General features: G+C 42.1%; 1 protein-coding gene across 6 annotated transcripts; it reads right to left on the bottom strand.

The window, feature by feature from the left end:
- Window positions 1–780: 780 nt before the first annotated feature.
- brdt (bromodomain, testis-specific) lies at window positions 781–16,242 on the bottom strand. Of its 6 annotated transcripts, none has more exons than XM_064935720.1 (21): window positions 15,936–16,242; window positions 11,216–11,515; window positions 10,093–10,230; window positions 9,823–9,967; window positions 9,509–9,639; window positions 8,922–9,287; window positions 8,655–8,783; window positions 8,274–8,510; window positions 8,004–8,191; window positions 7,527–7,825; window positions 7,276–7,392; window positions 6,581–6,712; window positions 5,336–5,391; window positions 5,019–5,127; window positions 4,249–4,632; window positions 3,880–3,953; window positions 3,458–3,578; window positions 3,242–3,342; window positions 2,914–3,104; window positions 2,480–2,744; window positions 781–2,364 (listed from the first exon to the last, which is right to left on the bottom strand). In XM_064935720.1, exons 2-21 carry the CDS (start codon window positions 11,417–11,419, stop codon window positions 2,296–2,298), a joined length of 3,456 nt encoding a protein of 1,151 aa, XP_064791792.1. In that variant the 5' UTR covers window positions 11,420–11,515; window positions 15,936–16,242; the 3' UTR covers window positions 781–2,295. The 6 variants fall into 6 exon arrangements, with proteins under 6 accessions (XP_064791792.1, XP_064791793.1, XP_064791790.1 ...); XM_064935721.1 differs by having other exon boundaries at window positions 11,216–11,512; XM_064935718.1 differs by lacking the exon at window positions 15,936–16,242 and adding an exon at window positions 15,539–15,929.
- Window positions 16,243–17,112: the final 870 nt, after the last annotated feature.

Raw genomic sequence — 17,112 nt, 5'->3', positions numbered from 1 at the left:
CCTGAGGCGCACCCAGTGTTGAGGATCAGCGTAGCAGACATGTTGTTGCCTACCCTTACCACCTGGAGGCAGCCAGGCAGGAAGTCCAGTTGCAGAGGGAGGTTTAGTCCAAGGGTCCTTAGCTTATTGATGAGCTTTGTGTGCACTATGATGTTGAACGCTGAGCTTTCACACATAGGTGTGAACAGCATTCACACGTGTTCCTTTTCTCCAGGTGGGAAAGAGCAGTGTGGAATGCGATTGAGATTGCATCATCTGTGGATCTTTTGGGGCGGTATGCAAATTGGGGTGGGTCTAGGGTGTCCGGGAGGATGCTGTTGATATGAGCCATGACCAGCACTTCTTAGCTACTGACGTGAGTACCACAGGCAGTAATCATTTAGGAAGGTTACCTTAGTTTCCTTGGGGACAGGAACTATGGTGGTCTGTTTGAAACATGTAGGTATTACAGACTCCGTCAGAGAGGTTGAAAATGTCAGTGAAGACACTTGCCAGTTGGTCTGTGCATGGTTTGAGTACACATCCTGGCAATCCGTCTGGCACCGCAGCTTTATGAATGTTGACCTGTTTAAAGGTCTTGCTCACATCGGCTACCGAAATCGTAAGCACACAGTTGTCCAGAACAGCTGGTTCTCCCATGCATGCTTCAGTGTTGCTTGCCTCGAAGCTAGCATAAGGCATTTAGCTCACGGCTGGGTTTCACTCTGTAGTCCATAAGTTTTCAAGCCCTGCCACAGCCAACGAGCGTCAGAGGCGGTGTAGAAATCAACAATAAACAAATACAGAAAACACTACTTTAATGAAAATCTTTATGATTTAGCTTTTAGAGTGTGATCTTCTCAAAAGTATATTAGTTCTTTCTCTATAAATGGCATGACATTCACGCATACCACAAGATACAGAATAAAGTGCTACTGTTCATGTCAAAGAGAAAAAAAAACTGCAGAATAGCTAGAACCATAGGATCAAAAAAAACATTAACAAAGTCTTACATGTCTCCCAAAACATTTAGTCAGGATTGGATCTTGATTAGAAAAAGCCAACAATGTAGGCATCAACAATACCTAAAGTTTGCTATAAGCACACCACTATACATGGCACTTAAACATTTTCAAGCAGAAACTCAAAACAAGTGTATAGTTTTAAATAAGTCCCACATTTGAAATAGACATTTTGGCAAAGATCGACACATCTTCAGCCTCCGTGTAACAAAATACTAAGTATGATTTCATACAGATAAACAAAAATATGTTTGGAACAGAAAGGCATTTTGTTTTACTAAAGTCAATCAAATAGGACATGCATTGTAAAACTCATATTGAAGATTTTTCCACAATAAGGTGCAGAATTGTAACTATGAATGAAGTATGAAGATAAGAACTATAACTGGAGAAACTATACAGTGCAGTACATGGATATACATAGTATTACTATTTGGGAGTGTAGCAAACACAAAAAGGTCAGGTTATGCATTTCAGCCAAGTTAGAGTTGGAATGTTAAGAAGTGTGTGAACCAGTTGATGTGTACTGCAGTCATAGGAGGACGACTCACCAAGTAGTGTCCCAAATGGCACCCTATTCTCTATATAGTGCACTACTTTTTACAAGATCCTATGGGCCCTGGTCAAAAGTAATACACTACAAAGGCAATAGGGTGCCATTTGGGAAGTAACCTAGGTGAAAAGGAACAGAGGACTCTACGTGTTGGAGGAAAAACAAGTTATTTTCAACATTTATTTTTTTCAACAGCTCTTCATTTTGCTAACTTTTTACTTAGTCTTTTTCTCTAAGCATTACTTCAGTGCAGCAGATATTTACAAAACCACCATCACCATGAGTAGAAAAAGGAAAGTCAAATGCCATCTATATATGGTCCATAGTTTTTTTTGTTGCAATATCAATATTTTACATCTTACAGTATCTTCTTACAGTTGACAACTATACTAAAATGTACTGGGGTTATGTTATGTGATGCTGATATAGTACAGTACAAGCTTCCCCTGGTAAGGATAGTAATAGGCTGTCCCAAATGGCACCCTATTTCCTATATAATGTAATCATTTTGACCAGACCCCAAAATTGGGCACTATATAGGGGGTAGGATTGTCATTTGGGAAGCAACAATGACCCGTTTCCTTAATTTAGATGCAGCTTGCTCTGTTCAGACAGCCAGTGTCTGGAGGGAGAGAAGAAGCCTAGGGTGCTGTCTACTGGAACACCATGCTCATTTATTTATTGTCCAACAACAGAAGACATCAGTCGGTCACAAGCTGCACTGCCTGCTGCCATTTTATGTTAGTCCAGGTTCTTCTCAAACGTTGCCATGATGTCACTCTGCATGGTCATGTCAATGATACCAGACATCTGAGGAAGGAGAGGCGGTAGGTTATGAGATTACAGTCTGGGATTCAACTGTATAAAAGAACAGAAGAATGACTGGCATAATAAAATACATGGAAGAGGAATAAAAGGAACGTACAGCCTCCCGTCTGCGTCGCTCCTGTTCTCTCCTGCGGGCCATCTCCCTCTCCCTGTCCACAGACGTCTGAGTAGTGAGGGGCGGAGGTGGGGATGGGGCAGCCGCTAGAGGCTCCTCTCTCAGGGCCTCTGGAGCTTTAGGAGACGGAGGCTCCACGATGGCCTCTGTCTGCAGGGGGATCTCTGCTGGCTCTGGGGTTGGAGTTCTACAGGGCAGGGGCTCCGGTTCTGCTGCTCTAGGTGGCACTGATACTGGCATCGTCAGGCTGAAAAGAAAACGTCACAACAATGTCAGCTAGCGCATCAATTATCACTCACATATTGATAGAGATCTACTTCATTATTTGAGGATTTTGGACAAGGAATTATTTCCTACAAGACATGAAACCGATACGACTAAGAAAATATGTTTATGACTGGATGGATGAATAATACCTGTTCTTCCCAGAAGCAATTTCCTTCATCTGCATCCTCCTTAGAATCAGAGCTTTCTCTCTCTCCTCCTTTTCTATGGCTGCCCTGCGAAACTTATCAAAGCTCTCCTTCGATGACCTCACCGTAGAAGGAGTGGAAAGCGACATCTTCCTCAGACTAGCCCAGGAGTCTGCGTTCTTCAGGACAATATCCTACCAAGGATAGTTTCACAAATGAAGTTTCACTTTTTTCAGACAAATAATATGAATGCATCTATGGGCATGCATACAATGTTTTTCAAGTAATTAAATGACAATGGTAGTGTTAAGTTCCATTCACATTTGCATACCTTTTTGGCAGGCGTGTTTTTTCCGTCAGCAGTGGTTTTATTAGCTGGATGAGATAGGCTGGTGTTGCCACCATCAAACACACTGTCAGAGTGTCTGGTATCTGGGGAGGCAGAGGAAATAGAATCCATTTGAAAGATTTCTGGAAGAAATTCTGAAGGAAAACATTTACACAGCGTACGCTGAGTGTACGTACACACATACAGAGTTGTGCTTACTCGTCTGTTTCTGCGGCTTCCTGTAGGGAATCTCCTCCAGTGCTTCCGAGGGCCTCCTGTCATCCTTCACAGGCTGTAATGGGCTGTCTTGTAGAGGGGACAACAACACTGGGTACAGCTGCTACCAAAAAGTGAGATTTACAGTGTTAAACCGCCATTACCACTCCCAGAGCTAAGGCCAATGCTATTTCACACAATCTGTCTCCACTCATTAAGGATTTGGCCAGTAAAAACAGTTAAATCGCAACAAAAAGGAAAAGAACACAGTAGACTTGTATCAATATTAACCCAATTTCCTTCCCCCCAAAATATACCAGCCAACTCTTTTGATATTAATAAATGCCAAGGACAGAGACATTCATTTAAACAGTGATTTAATCCAGCGTCACCATTCATCCATCAACAGGAAGAGGAGGGCATACCTCATATCTGCTGCCAGCAGCCTGTAATAAACCTACAGGAGGAGAGGTCAGAGGGGACAACAGCGCGGATAGACCTGATGGACAGGAGAAAAACAAAGCAGTGCATTATTCTCCAGACAGACACCAACACTGGATGTAAGCAGGCAGCAGTTGATGGTGAGCAGAGCGGGATGAGACATGCAGCCTAGGCTACAGCGATGGTGACATGGCATCTATAACACACTGCAAACAAAGAGACAAAACCCACCATCTACAGATGACACACAGACATGATCAGCTTATGGGCTGAGAAGCAGGCAGCACACAGGGGAGTGGACATGCTAACAGCTACAAGCTAGGGGGATGCTTAGCTGACTGAAGAGATCTTACCTTCCTGTTGTTCCCTATCAGGTAGATTGAGATAAACTGGCCCAGTTTTCACCTCTTGTGTCTGGCCTGGTGACTGACAATGAGGAGAGGTGAGGAGTGCTAAGGGAGAGGGCTGGGGCAAACAGCATAGGCTGGAGGGAGGTTCTTGTGTGGGGGTGGATGTTGTGCTGAGAGGGTCTGTGGGCAGAGTTAGAGCCAGGGAGGGGTCACAGGAGGCGGCAGAAGGGGGAGTGAGGGAGGGGGTAGTAGGGCTCTCAGATAGGGGGTCTTGTTGTTGGGGCTGACTGTCAGTGAGCTGCTGGGGGGCCACCGTGTTTTTACGAGGTAGTGGTGCTGCTTTGGAACTAGGTCTTGAAGGCTGCGGAGGCAGGCGGCTGTGTAAGGCTGAAGACAAGTGGGGAGGGGAGATTCAAGAGTAACAGTAAGATAAGGCTTCCATCCCAATCTGACTTCATAGCTAAAATCAACTCAACTTCATTCCACGAGAGACAGAAACACTGACCAGAGAAACCTGGCACCCCACTTATTTAATCTCTAACCCAAACAATGCAATCCTTGGTCCAGCCTGAGACTTTCAATGGGCTTAAAACCTGCTGGTTTACAGGACAAAATTGCATTTCCATAGCTAGGGTTGACACTAAGGACTTTGGAAGAGCAGTGTCAACCACCTTTAAATCATTACAGGGCTGTGTTACAGAACTTGACATGATTGTCCATTGGGTTCCTTTATAGCCAACACACAGAACATGAAGGCAACAAGCGTTTATTACCTGGGGGTGAGATGAGCAGATCTAGAGGAGGCTGGGCTGGGTACTGCTGTGTAGACTGGCCTTTAGTGACTGCTGCTGGGGGTGGAGAGGCAGGCAGGGGCTGGCTGGTCTGGAGAGAAGATTCGGACAATGAGTCTTCTCAGATTTCTTATTTTTAGACTTCAGTTGAGAAGGAAAGGACTTACAATGTATAATGAAAACGCACTGTAGTTCCAACCTTACAGTATATTCATCCAAATATCACAAAAGTGAACATATAACCATGTGAATTAGGCCACTAGTTTAAAGGAAGCAGGGCCTATATGTTACAGATTTACCTTGGTCTTGACCTTGTGTGGATCACCTTTGCTTTTCTTCTTCTTGGTTTTCTTCACTGAAAGACAGGTACAATAGTCATTTAAATGTACCCATTGTAGGATAACTGAAAAATAAATAAATATCTACTTCACTTACTTTCAAGTAATATCAAAAAAAATTCCACTGACCTACTCTGGAATCACTACTCTCATACCAATTCTCAGCTGAACCTTAAGTTGTGATCGCAAGCAAATGTGTCTGGTAGGCTTTAACGATTTATGATAAAAATTAAAAAGAAAAACAAACTTAACAGTAAAATGTCAAGGTGTTTATGAAAATGTATTTATTTGAACCTTTAGGTGTTGACCACCAAGACTAACTATGTTAAAGGTTAAACTGGAACAAGAAAACATTATCACTGGCCACAAAATGTATACGTGCAGCAGAAATCCTACTCCATCAAGGTCTGAATTAACGTTAAAATCTGTTGATTACTTTAAATACATCATAGATTGTATGAGTTTTAAGCTAATATTGCTCTATTCTAAATCATGCAAAAACCCAACACAAAAAGTACAAAAATCAAAGTACAATCAAAACCAGTATAATTGTGATGAGGACCAGCTGTGACTCTGCAATGGTTCGGAGTATGGAGGGTGAGACGAGAGGGCGAATAGTACAGTAACACTGTCTGGTACTTCTCTAGCCCTACCCATCTGATTTTTGTTATGTTTATCGAAAGATGTATAGCTACCGGTAGGAGTGAAAATAAGATATCTGGATTATAATTAGTGGAGAGTCTGTATGGGTAGTTTTTAATAACTTGTCCCCATGCAGCAGCAGACTGGGGCCCGTTGGAAAATCAACATTTTGTACAGAAGACTGGCTGTTCTCATTGCAAACCTAACTTATAGTTTGTTTTCAAAATGTCAAATAAATTCAGTGAAACTACAACAAAACAATAACATTATCAAAAATAAATATAACACCCTAATAATCTGATGAGGTTTGTGTGACAGAGTTGGCTCTATAGACAGACTAAACGTACGTAATAATACAATATAAAAAAAACAATATTTCTTCAAGTATTTTGGTTTCGCCAGCAGGTGAAAAGGTGACTGAGTTCCACTGTGCTACAGAGGCTAGAGAGTCCCAGTGGGTTTTAAGCCATATCTTTTTCACTCAAGCCATGTGTAGAGAGTGGGGAAAGGGAGTGGGTAGGTAGGGAGGGAGGAAAGTGCTTAGTGCGGAGGAGAACAGCTAACCTGAATCAGAGTCACTGCTATCAGAATTGCTAGAATCACTACTACTGCTGCTGGAGCTGTCAGAGCCGATACCCTCACGGAGACGGGATGGCTGGGCTAGGTCTGGGACAGCAGGAGCCCTGGGGAGCTCATCTGGAGAAAAACAGAGAGGGACAACTGTTATGTATAGGACAACAGAGAGAAAGACTGAGGCAAGCACTGCACAGTTGAGTTATTCACTATTGGACGGAAGAGAGAAAACATAGAAGAACCCATATTCCCTGACTCTAAGGACAACAAGGCCCCTAGATCACAGACACACTGGTCCTTGACAGATCCGTATATAAATACGAGAGGCCCAGTTTTCAGAATGGCTGCCATGTTAGCAGGGGGCGCCTACGACAGTTCCCTATGAAATGACCCGCTGTAAACAAGCAAAACAGCGCAGGGAATTTGACGTTTATATAGGTTAGCATTCAGGATAATGTGTATCCAAGTCTTTACTGTGTTGTAGTGTCAACAAATTGCATATCTGCTTTCACTGGACACCTTCATAGGTTTTGAAAACGATCAGAAATAAACACAACGCAAAAGCATTATCACTTAGCAATGGAGGAGAAAGTGGCGCCCTCTGAATGGTCAACCGCATTGACCCAACTATATATACACACTGTATGGCTCTGGTCCTTGCTACCACAGATTCACTGTTTACTTACTTGTCTTTTTCTTCTTTGCCAGTGAGCTCATTTCTTCAGTAATACACTGGAGATATTTCTCTGCATTCTGCTTCTTCACAGTCTGTATTGGTCCTTTGGTTTTCACCAGCTTATTCACTGGTAGAAAGAAGATGGAAAATAACTGACATTTGAGCCTGGTCATGTCCTTGGTCAGCAGTACTGAGATATACAGTGCAATGATCAACCCGCAAGGAAGCTCAGAAAGAAAGGTGTGTACTACAACTACTCACGGTTGTGTTTCTTGGGCCGTTTCCTGAGGCAGGTCATGGCGAAGCTCTCCAGGGCCCTGAGGGTGGAGGGCTTGAGGGTCTCAAAGTCGATCTCAATCTCCTCAGGGTTGGCATTTCTGAGCGAGGCCTCCCTGGCCTGGATGATGTTCACCACCTTACCCAGTTTGTCCCCCGGAAGCTTGTTGATGTCCAGGCTCAGCTGCCTCTTCTCACCGTACGACATGGGCAACGCTGGCACCTCTTCCTCATCAGACTTGTAGGGTACCATTGGGAGTGCCATCTTCCTCCTCTTGCCGTGCCTACAGAGGGGTGAGAAGACATTAAGAAACTCTTGGTAGGACAATGGAAGTTAGTTTCAAAGTAAAATTGGCAACAATAGTCAATAATCCTGTGTTTTGGCTGAAGAAAAGGAGTTACACTGGGGATCGGGATTAGAAAACAATTAGAGCAATTTATCAACAAGGATTTGACACTTACACTGCAGACGTGCCCTTATTGATGCCCCTCTGCTGTACTTTAGGTTTGGTCTTCCTCAGGTCTTCTTCCTGCTTCGGTCTACTACTCGTTTCCTTCTTTTTTCTTCTCTCCTTTGATTTCTCTTTCTTCTTTGGTTTGAGCAGGGGCTCCTGCGTGAGTTTCTGCAGCTGATCGTGTACCGCTTTCAACTGAAAAGAAGAGAGTTGGATACATGGCAGTAGGTAACAGAACAGTAATGTCAACATGGCCAGGTAAGATGACACAACATACCTGTTCCTCTAGTTTAGCCAGCCGTAGAACTCTGGCCTCCTCTTCCTCCTCTTCCTCCGTACCAGACGAGGACTCTGATTCAGAAGAGCTCTCGCTGTCACTGCTGCCTGTGCTGGAAGAGCACTCAGGCCCATCTCCTCTCGCTTTCTTGTCCCTGTGGTGACCGTGGTGTCCTGGATCACCCGCACTCCTCACTGGTTCGTCTGGAAGCTTCAGCCAGCGTGCCTCAAACACATCCTGGTGGGTAGGGGCCACAAGTCATCTAGTCAAAACTTCTCACCAACCATCTATATTCATTCATATTGCACTTTTGTTATTCCATCGCAATTTATTTAAACAACTTCTAGGGACTGGACTGGCTGAAACCAAGGGCAATCATACCTGGAGTTTTCTTGCCATAATAACAACTTCGTGGGTGGGTGGGTTGTATTTGTAACAGTTGGAAAACATGAGTCTGAAATCAGCAGCAAACTCCTGGGCATCCATGTACTCACGTTCGTCCATTTTTTTCTGTGAGAAAACACGCAAATACTGTCATCTTCATAATAGTGAGAGATCAAGGAACAAGATACAGCTACACCAAAGTAACCTTGGCAGATACACTAAACTTGTTGAACAAGAGGCTAGTTGGTAACACGGCTATCTAACCCGTATGGTGCCCAGGTCCATGGGCTGCTTGATGATGTCGTGGTAGTCGCGTAGACCCAGGGCCTCCGTATCCACCGGCTTATAGAAGGGCCAGCCGTAGGCCGCGTGCCTCTTGGTGAACATCTCCTTCAGGATGCAGTTACAGAAGCGGAGCTGATCAGAGAGCTTCCTCTTCTTGCTCTGGTGGTGCTGGGGAGAGTCCGGCAGGTCTTTCCTGGGGGGTTTGATGGGCCGACTGCTGCCCCGCCTGGAGAACAGCTTACAGGCCGCCGAGCCATCAACGATGGGGGACGACTCGCAGCTGGTGATCGGAGCAGAGGCTGTCAGCGTGGTGGTGTCTGCTTTTCTCTTCACACCCTTCTTGATCTGAAACGATACGAATACAACAGTGCTGGGTGTTATCTGAGAAGGGTGGAAATTCAATCAAACTACAGACTAAACAGAGGTTGCACAATATACATGTTACAAAGTACTCTGGAAACTACAAAAGTGATGTTTATGTGGAATGTATAAGTGGTACAGAGGTTAAAGTTGCTGTCAAAATATATACACAATACACACTGAGGTAATTGTGAAGAGGTACTGACTTTGGCTGCTATGTGTGAGGAGAGCTGGGCAGCAGGGGGGATGGTGTGGAGGGCCTCAGGAGGGATGACTGTCACTGTCTGCTGAAACACCACCTCAGACACAGGGGACTGGGGCCTCAGCTTCACCACACCTACACAGAGGAACATAGGACATTTAGAAGGCAGTGTGTACTCCTAGGAGTATATAATAGATAGTATGGAGCTCAATGGCCCTGGTTGAAAGTAGTCACTATAAAGTGAATAAGGTGCCACCCATTTGGGATGCATACAATTTATGTGCAAGATTAAGCAGCTGGAGCAGCTGTGTAGCCTACTAGCAGAGGAGGACTTCCTCCCACCCTTCACTGGTGTCTTGGTTGTGATGGCAGATATCTCAGTCTCTTCCTGGGGCATCTCAGCCACTCTCTGTAGGAAGATCTTCTCCAAGGCTTGGGCCATCAGAACTATGTCATCTCCAGGCTGGAAAAACGTAATCCCGATTATTGTGCATTCTGTCATTCAATAGGAGACCATGTAGGCCTACACTATTGGTGCGCGGCAAATTAATACAATATGATTATGAAGTGTTAACTTTTTTTCCTTACCCGATTATATACATAGCAGTTGGTGAAGAGTTTGTTGAAGTCCTGTATGCATTCCAATGCTTTGCAGTAATAATTATTCTGAAGACGCTTCTTGATGGTGCTCAAGTCCATTGGCGTCTTGATAATTGTATAGTAATCCTAAAATATAAAAATAATGGGAAAACGTTAAATATAAAAGATAAGATTATCAAGGTGGAGGAAGGATGGAGGAAATGAAAAATAAACAAGTACAATTTTAGTCATTTAGCAGACACTTACCTAGAGCAACTTAGTCAGTGCACTCAACTTATACTGAACAAAAATATAAAACGTAACATGTAATTAGTAGTGTAATAATAATAATAATGTTGCATGTTTCATGAGCTGAAAATCCTGAAATGTTCCATACACACAAAAAGCTTATTTAAAAAATAATAATTGAGCACAAATTTGGTTACATCCCTGTTAGTAAGCATTTCTCCTTTCCCAAGATAATCCATCCACCTGACAGGTGTGGCATATCAAGATGATTCAACAGCACGATCATTCCACAGGTGCACCTTGTGCTGGGGACAATAAAAGGCCACTATAAAATGTGCAGTTGTGTCACACAACACCAGAGTTGAGGTGATCTTTTTGAGGGAGAGTGCAATTGGCATACTGACTGCAGGAATGTTCCCCAGAGCTGCTGAAAGAGAATTGAATCTTCATTTCTCTACCATAAGTAGCCTCCAACGCAATTGTAAAAGAATTTGTCAGTAAGTTCAACTGGCCTCAACTGTAGACCACATGTAAACACACCAGCACAGGACCTCCACATCTGGCTTAATCACCTACAGGATAGTCTGAGACCAGTCACCAGGACAGCTGATGAAACTGAGGAGTATTTCCATCTGTAATAATGCCCTTTTGTGGGGAAAAACTAATTTTGATTGCCTGGCCCATGCTGCCCAGTCGGCCCTGCCCAATCATGTGAAATCCATAGATTAGGACCTAATTTATTTATTTCAATTGACTGATTTCCTTATATGAACTATGACTCATTGAAATGATTGTGTTTAAATTTGTGTTTAGTATAGTTTAGTTTAGTAGGGAAAAAACAACCATATATAAAAGTCATTGCAAGTAACAAAAAGTGACTCACTGGAATGTGCAGTCCGACAGCATCAACAGGCGTCCTGAAAGGCCAGGAGAAGTTGTGTCTCCACAGGGCCTTGACCACCACCTTCTCCAGGTACTGCAGCTGGTTGGTTTGGCGACCAGGTTTCTTTGGGTTGTTGAACTTCGGCGGAGGAGGGTTCACACCTCCCACCCTGGACACCGAAGGGTATTTGGCGTCTGTCATCATGATGCAGTCCAAAGCGAGGTGGACACGGGGTAGCAGTTGAGGGTGACACTTATTTTCCGTAGCTCAGCTCTCATCACACATCTTCCTCCAATACTACTGAAAGAGAGGGGTGGTTTTCAGCATGGCTGGGCATTTCTCTATAGATAACCGTACAATAATAATAACAACAAAACCCCTTTTGATCCCCTGGTACAATATCCAGAGCAGAATCACACTGCCATGGAGATGAAGTTGCTGGGTTGACTGTTTTATTAAGATAGGAAGGCTTTGGCCACAATTTTAAAAACACAGCCATGAAAATTCCATCTGCATAAAATCAAAGATGGCTCTGAAATCCCAATACGTAAACCCATCACTGCTATATCTTACACCAGTATGTCCATAGCCGGTGCCATACAGGCAGGTTGATTTGGTGTTTTTGTGCAGGGGAAAGGTTTTATGGACAAGGGTTTTGTTAAATAAAATTGAGCGCAAAACATAACTACAAAAAACAACCAATTAACCCTATGGTATTCAGAACTGGTTTCTACTGCCATCTACTGGACCTGTGCATTGTGGGCTACAGGCAACATTACAATTCTGATGTCCAATGTGGCATCTAAAGTGCCAAATTTGCTTACCTCATATCTGTCAGAGAAACATCACTTGACAAATAAAACCGCAATGTATAAAAATATTTTAAAAAATACAAATTCTCCCCCTCTGTAAGCAGTGATCTCCCTTACCATCCAACCAAATGGTTTTATGAAAAGTATGGGCATATCAATTGACTCTACAAAGCGCAATGCCAACTGATGAACTTGTAAGCATCTATGTTTTCAGTCAAGCATTTTTGACAATTAGTTACACTCATAAGTAGCAACATTCTAGGCATCAACACTTTATGAAAAGCATTAGGCCTATTCACGTCACAGAAAAAAAATAGAAAAGTCACAAAGTTCAAGGTTCTACATTACAGTATCAATGTAATATTCTAGGAAAATCATATTTTTATGATTATTCAACCTAACCATTTGTTATTCCAAACATTCATAAAATACCTAACTTTCAGCCATAAATTATTCAACATTACCAAAGATATGCATTACATAACATGCATATGAACAAACTATGCTGTCCATTATACAGTCAACTATAGGCCCAATTTCTCTGGGAAATTCCCAATCAGTTGAACGTTTAACTTTTCACTCAAATTTGAAAAACACCTCCAATAAACTTGTAGACAGGGGACGTTTAGTGTAATTCACAGCCTTAAAAATCAAACAAGGTACCTAACAGTTCATAAAAAAAAACATTTGTGCTGGCACAGATGGATGCCTGTGTTACCCACTTACCCCATCAAGAATATTGCAATCTTCCAAAAAAGGTACACATTCAATGAGATTTGACTTTTGCCCATACCCAATCAAAGAATTTACATTACAAGTTATGTTGATATTTCTAGGCAGTTTATTTTCTTTCAATAAATACATTGTATTTTTTTACAGAGAAACTATAATTTGCACTCCCAAGGACATACAAAACATTAGAAAATGAACATTAAAAATAAACAGAAAATACAATTCATAACAAGACTAAAATTGGTTTACAATTAACATTACCTAATGTTGTATTATTAAGTAGTATGTTATGAAAAAAAATACATGCAGCTAATACTGAACAAAACATTTTTTTTTTGGGGGGGGGGGGGGGGGGGGCGCAAACTTAAGCCTTGGACTGAATAGAAAGAAAAACAGCATCATGCATTTTTATTTACCAGGAGAGCGTAACGTCACAGATTAATGTGTGCATTACATGTAAGAAGTGATGGATGTGTAGGTGCATTTTATTATTTAAACTTGCAGTTGTTTACTCTGACCAGGGTTGTCACTAGTTACCACTGCCACGAGAAACAATGCGTCACTGTGTAATTTCTGACTGCCCTCTACTGGTAGATATGGAAGTAACTGGTTGGCATCAGGCCAGGGTCCGTGCAATCGGAATCCATGGGATATCTCTATAAAGCTCAGTTCTTGTGACCGTACTCCTAATTTAATGAATAATGATCCACCTCCAGAAACAGGCCCAATAACTTCTCGGTAAAAGTGTTGTGTGTGTGTATGTATATATAATTATATACACACACCTTAATTGTATTATTTATGATGTATTTATTGTTAGGACACTACTACACTGTTGGAGCTAAGAACACAAGCCTTTCAGACAGCAGCAATAACATCAGCTAAATATGTGAACAATAAAATGATTTGGACCATGCATAGTCTATTATGATTCTTTATGCATTTTTTGTCATTGGACTTAAAATCTTATAAGAAATTAGGTTTTGTAAACAGTAACACTGCTATTATATTTGGTTCTCTTATGTAGAATCATTACGTGATCTTCTAAGACATTGATTCAGCTTTGATCGTACTTTACTAAAGGAGAACAATTGTGAGAAGAGGTGGGTGCACTACAGCAGTACTACACTCCTGTGTCGCACCTAGCCTACTCTTGCCTCATGCAACATTTGGTGAGGCAGAAACAAGAGTTAACATGTATGTTATGAAAATGTGGGAATATTTGGCAATGGATACATTGCTGGTTGAGCTCAACTCTCGGGGGAAATGTAAAACAGTTAGGACGGGAGACTTAAACATGGGAGAGTGAAGTACCAGAAAATATGCTGAATGAGCACGAAGAGCCTTGAATTTGACAAAATGACCTCATATCCTTCAGTCTAACACGGCAATTTACTTTTGCAACCCTGTCAGAAGCACGCTTTTTGTAAGTAGTCAGTCCCAATTGTCCACCAAGTTCAGCTGAAATATATCCCAAAAGGATTTAAGAAATGTGATTGAAGATAGGCCTATGATACTGGCGCACGTCTCCTCTTGCGCAGAATATCAGATCTCAGCATTGATTGAAATTGGGCAGATATCCTTCCATTTCTGTCAAGCAATCGAACCATACAGTGATGCATACGTTCGATAAATCCAACGTACCGTTGGAAATCAATTTACTTCTGACGTCCCAGAATGCAATGACACTGTCAGTGTGATCAAGGCGCTACATGGGCATTCCGTCGTCTGCACTGGCTGTGCAGCACATTGCTGTTGTGAAGAAAGTTGGTGTTTATACAGGACCGCTCGTCCTTACCTACCATCAACCAAATAATGTCAATGCGGAGCTATACTGAGCCCTCCGCATTATTACACCATTTGAGAGGCACACCGCGAAGCAGGATGGAGTTCAATTAACGTTAGGCCTCTGCGTGCTCCGACTACATTTTCGGAACAAGCATTTACTAGTTCTTACACACCAATACTTTAATTCCCTTCATCTGAATATAGGAATGTCAGCAAAAATCATGCTTGCCAGTTAAGTGCACACAGCGTAACAGACTAAATCAAATGAGAAGACGTTTTGTAATATTAAGTAGAACAGACATGCTTCTGTCGGTATTAGGCAGTTATCTGCAAAGCAGCCCCCCCGCCGATAATGTTATTGCAGAGCTACACTGAAAAAACGACCTCTTCAGAATCCATGACGGAAATCCGTCGCAGTGACGGAGAACTTTCCCCCTGCTGTACATAGCTTGCTAACGTTAGTCAGCTACAACAAGTTCCAGACTAGCTAGCTAACGTTTGTCAAATAATGTTACATTGTTGAAGTTAAAACGTTAGTGAGCTATAGTTTGTGCGCATTATTGGTCAACTCCATGCTTGTATGACGCAATCAACGTGGTTGGACCGAAATGTGGTGGCTAGCACGTGAGAATTTACATGACTTTCGTACCAAAAAAACGAAAGCTTCGCCCAGCCAACACATATGAAATTATATCTTGTAGCTAAAGATTGAATGCTGAACATGGCTCAGATTTTGCAGTGAATGTGACAAACGAATCTTGGTTGGCTAACGTTAGTTTTAGCTAGTTAGCTTTATGCAACAAAATGGTGACAGGAAATGATTTCCGTGTCAAGGGCCCACACAAAACGGAGGCCAACCGCTCAAACTTGAAACAGCTCCACCACACACACACCTTCCATATCAACGTTATAAGGAGATACACAAAAAGTAACCAGCTGATTAAATGCAATGTGTTAACGTTATATATCCCTGACCTCTTTTCACATTTACCTTTCCGTCTCTGGCACAACAAGATTGTTTTTACTGCCGAACTGAGACAGACGTTCTTTGCCGACCGTGTTCTGCTGGAAGGATGCCAAATGAAACTGTCGCCGATGATGCGGTGGATAAAAATGTTGCTGTTTTTAGTTTGCTAACAAATAATATTTTAAAAAAACAATACACGGTTTAACCAATATCAAGTACATTGAAAACGAGTCTTCAATGGCGGACGTCTCTATGGGCAACGGCCTCATATTTATACACTTCAGTTCAGAACTCAAGCGGTGATTGGTCAAACCAGTTCACGTGATACATTCAGTCCTTGATTTCCTCACTAGCGTGGGAGACAATTTCGTTTTACTAAATACAAATATCCTAGATATTGTTATATCAAACATCGGTTCACCTTGAGCTCACTGACATCCGGGTCCTCTTTTTCGATGTAGTAACCTAGATAGTTTGAAAGTTAGAGAAGGCACTCGTTAAAAAAACACGGAAAAGCAGGGTATTTTTCAAAAAGCAACATAACTGGTCAAACCACATCACATGACCATTCTAGAACCTTCCATTGATGTGTAAGAATGAAAATTGCCGCTAAACAACACATTTCTTGCGAACATTATACACAAATGTGCTTCTAGTCGCTGTTTCATCGATATGGTGCCTGTCCCAAAGAATGCGTACAGCCAAGCGGTGTAGGTAGTTCAGCTGAGAACTATCACAGTTTCGAAGCCAACATCGCGAGACTTCCGGGAATTCTTGCCAAACAGACCAATCCGGGGATTGCCGTTTGATATGTCAATAAGAACAATTCTTCCTTAGTTGTAAATTTTCGCGAAATCTAAAGGCACAACCTATATTCGTGCCAATGTCTTAAATAGTTGAACATGTTATTTCTCCAACCTCGTGAAAGTGACAAACTGATACGTTTTAATTTTCGTCAAAAACAACTTTATATTGAACGAGTGCCTTTGATTTGAGGCAATTTGGCTTTACCTGACGTCATGTCTAGCCTTGTTGTTGGCTCCCTTTTCTGATCATCAGAAGAGGAGTCTGTGTTCAGGTCTTTACAACTAGAATTAGAACAGATTTACACGGATTTGGCAAAGGGTGCCTTTGTAAGGTCAAGAGCCAAATGGATTGAAGAGGGAGAAAAAACACTAGTTACTTTTTTGCACTTGAAAAGAGAATCTACAAAAGAAAATATATAACTGCACTCAAAATTAACGATGTTTTATGCAAAGATCCCATTACAATATCATAATTTGTCAATCCCTTTTATGAAAACCTTTACAGCTCTCAATTTCAGGAAGATGGTTGTGAAAGTTACATTTGCCACATTCAGAATTGTGCCCCTGTAATTGAGAATGATTTCCACTCAGTTTGCGATTCACCTGTGTCAATTGGAGAAATTCCAGAGGCTCTGAATTCAATGAAAAAAGGGAAATCACCTGGCCCTGATGGCCTGTCAGTTGAATTCTATTGACAGTTTTGGGAGTTACTAGGAGACCCGTTTTTCAATATGTTTCAAGATTGCATTAAAAATGGGGAAATGGTCTCCACTATGAAACAGGGCCTTATTC

Source organism: Oncorhynchus masou, chromosome 24, assembly GCF_036934945.1.
Source record: "Oncorhynchus masou masou isolate Uvic2021 chromosome 24, UVic_Omas_1.1, whole genome shotgun sequence".
Classification (NCBI taxonomy): Eukaryota; Metazoa; Chordata; class Actinopteri; order Salmoniformes; family Salmonidae; genus Oncorhynchus; species Oncorhynchus masou.
Note: the sequence above shows the minus strand (reverse complement) of the source record. Positions and strands in the feature narration are given on the sequence as shown.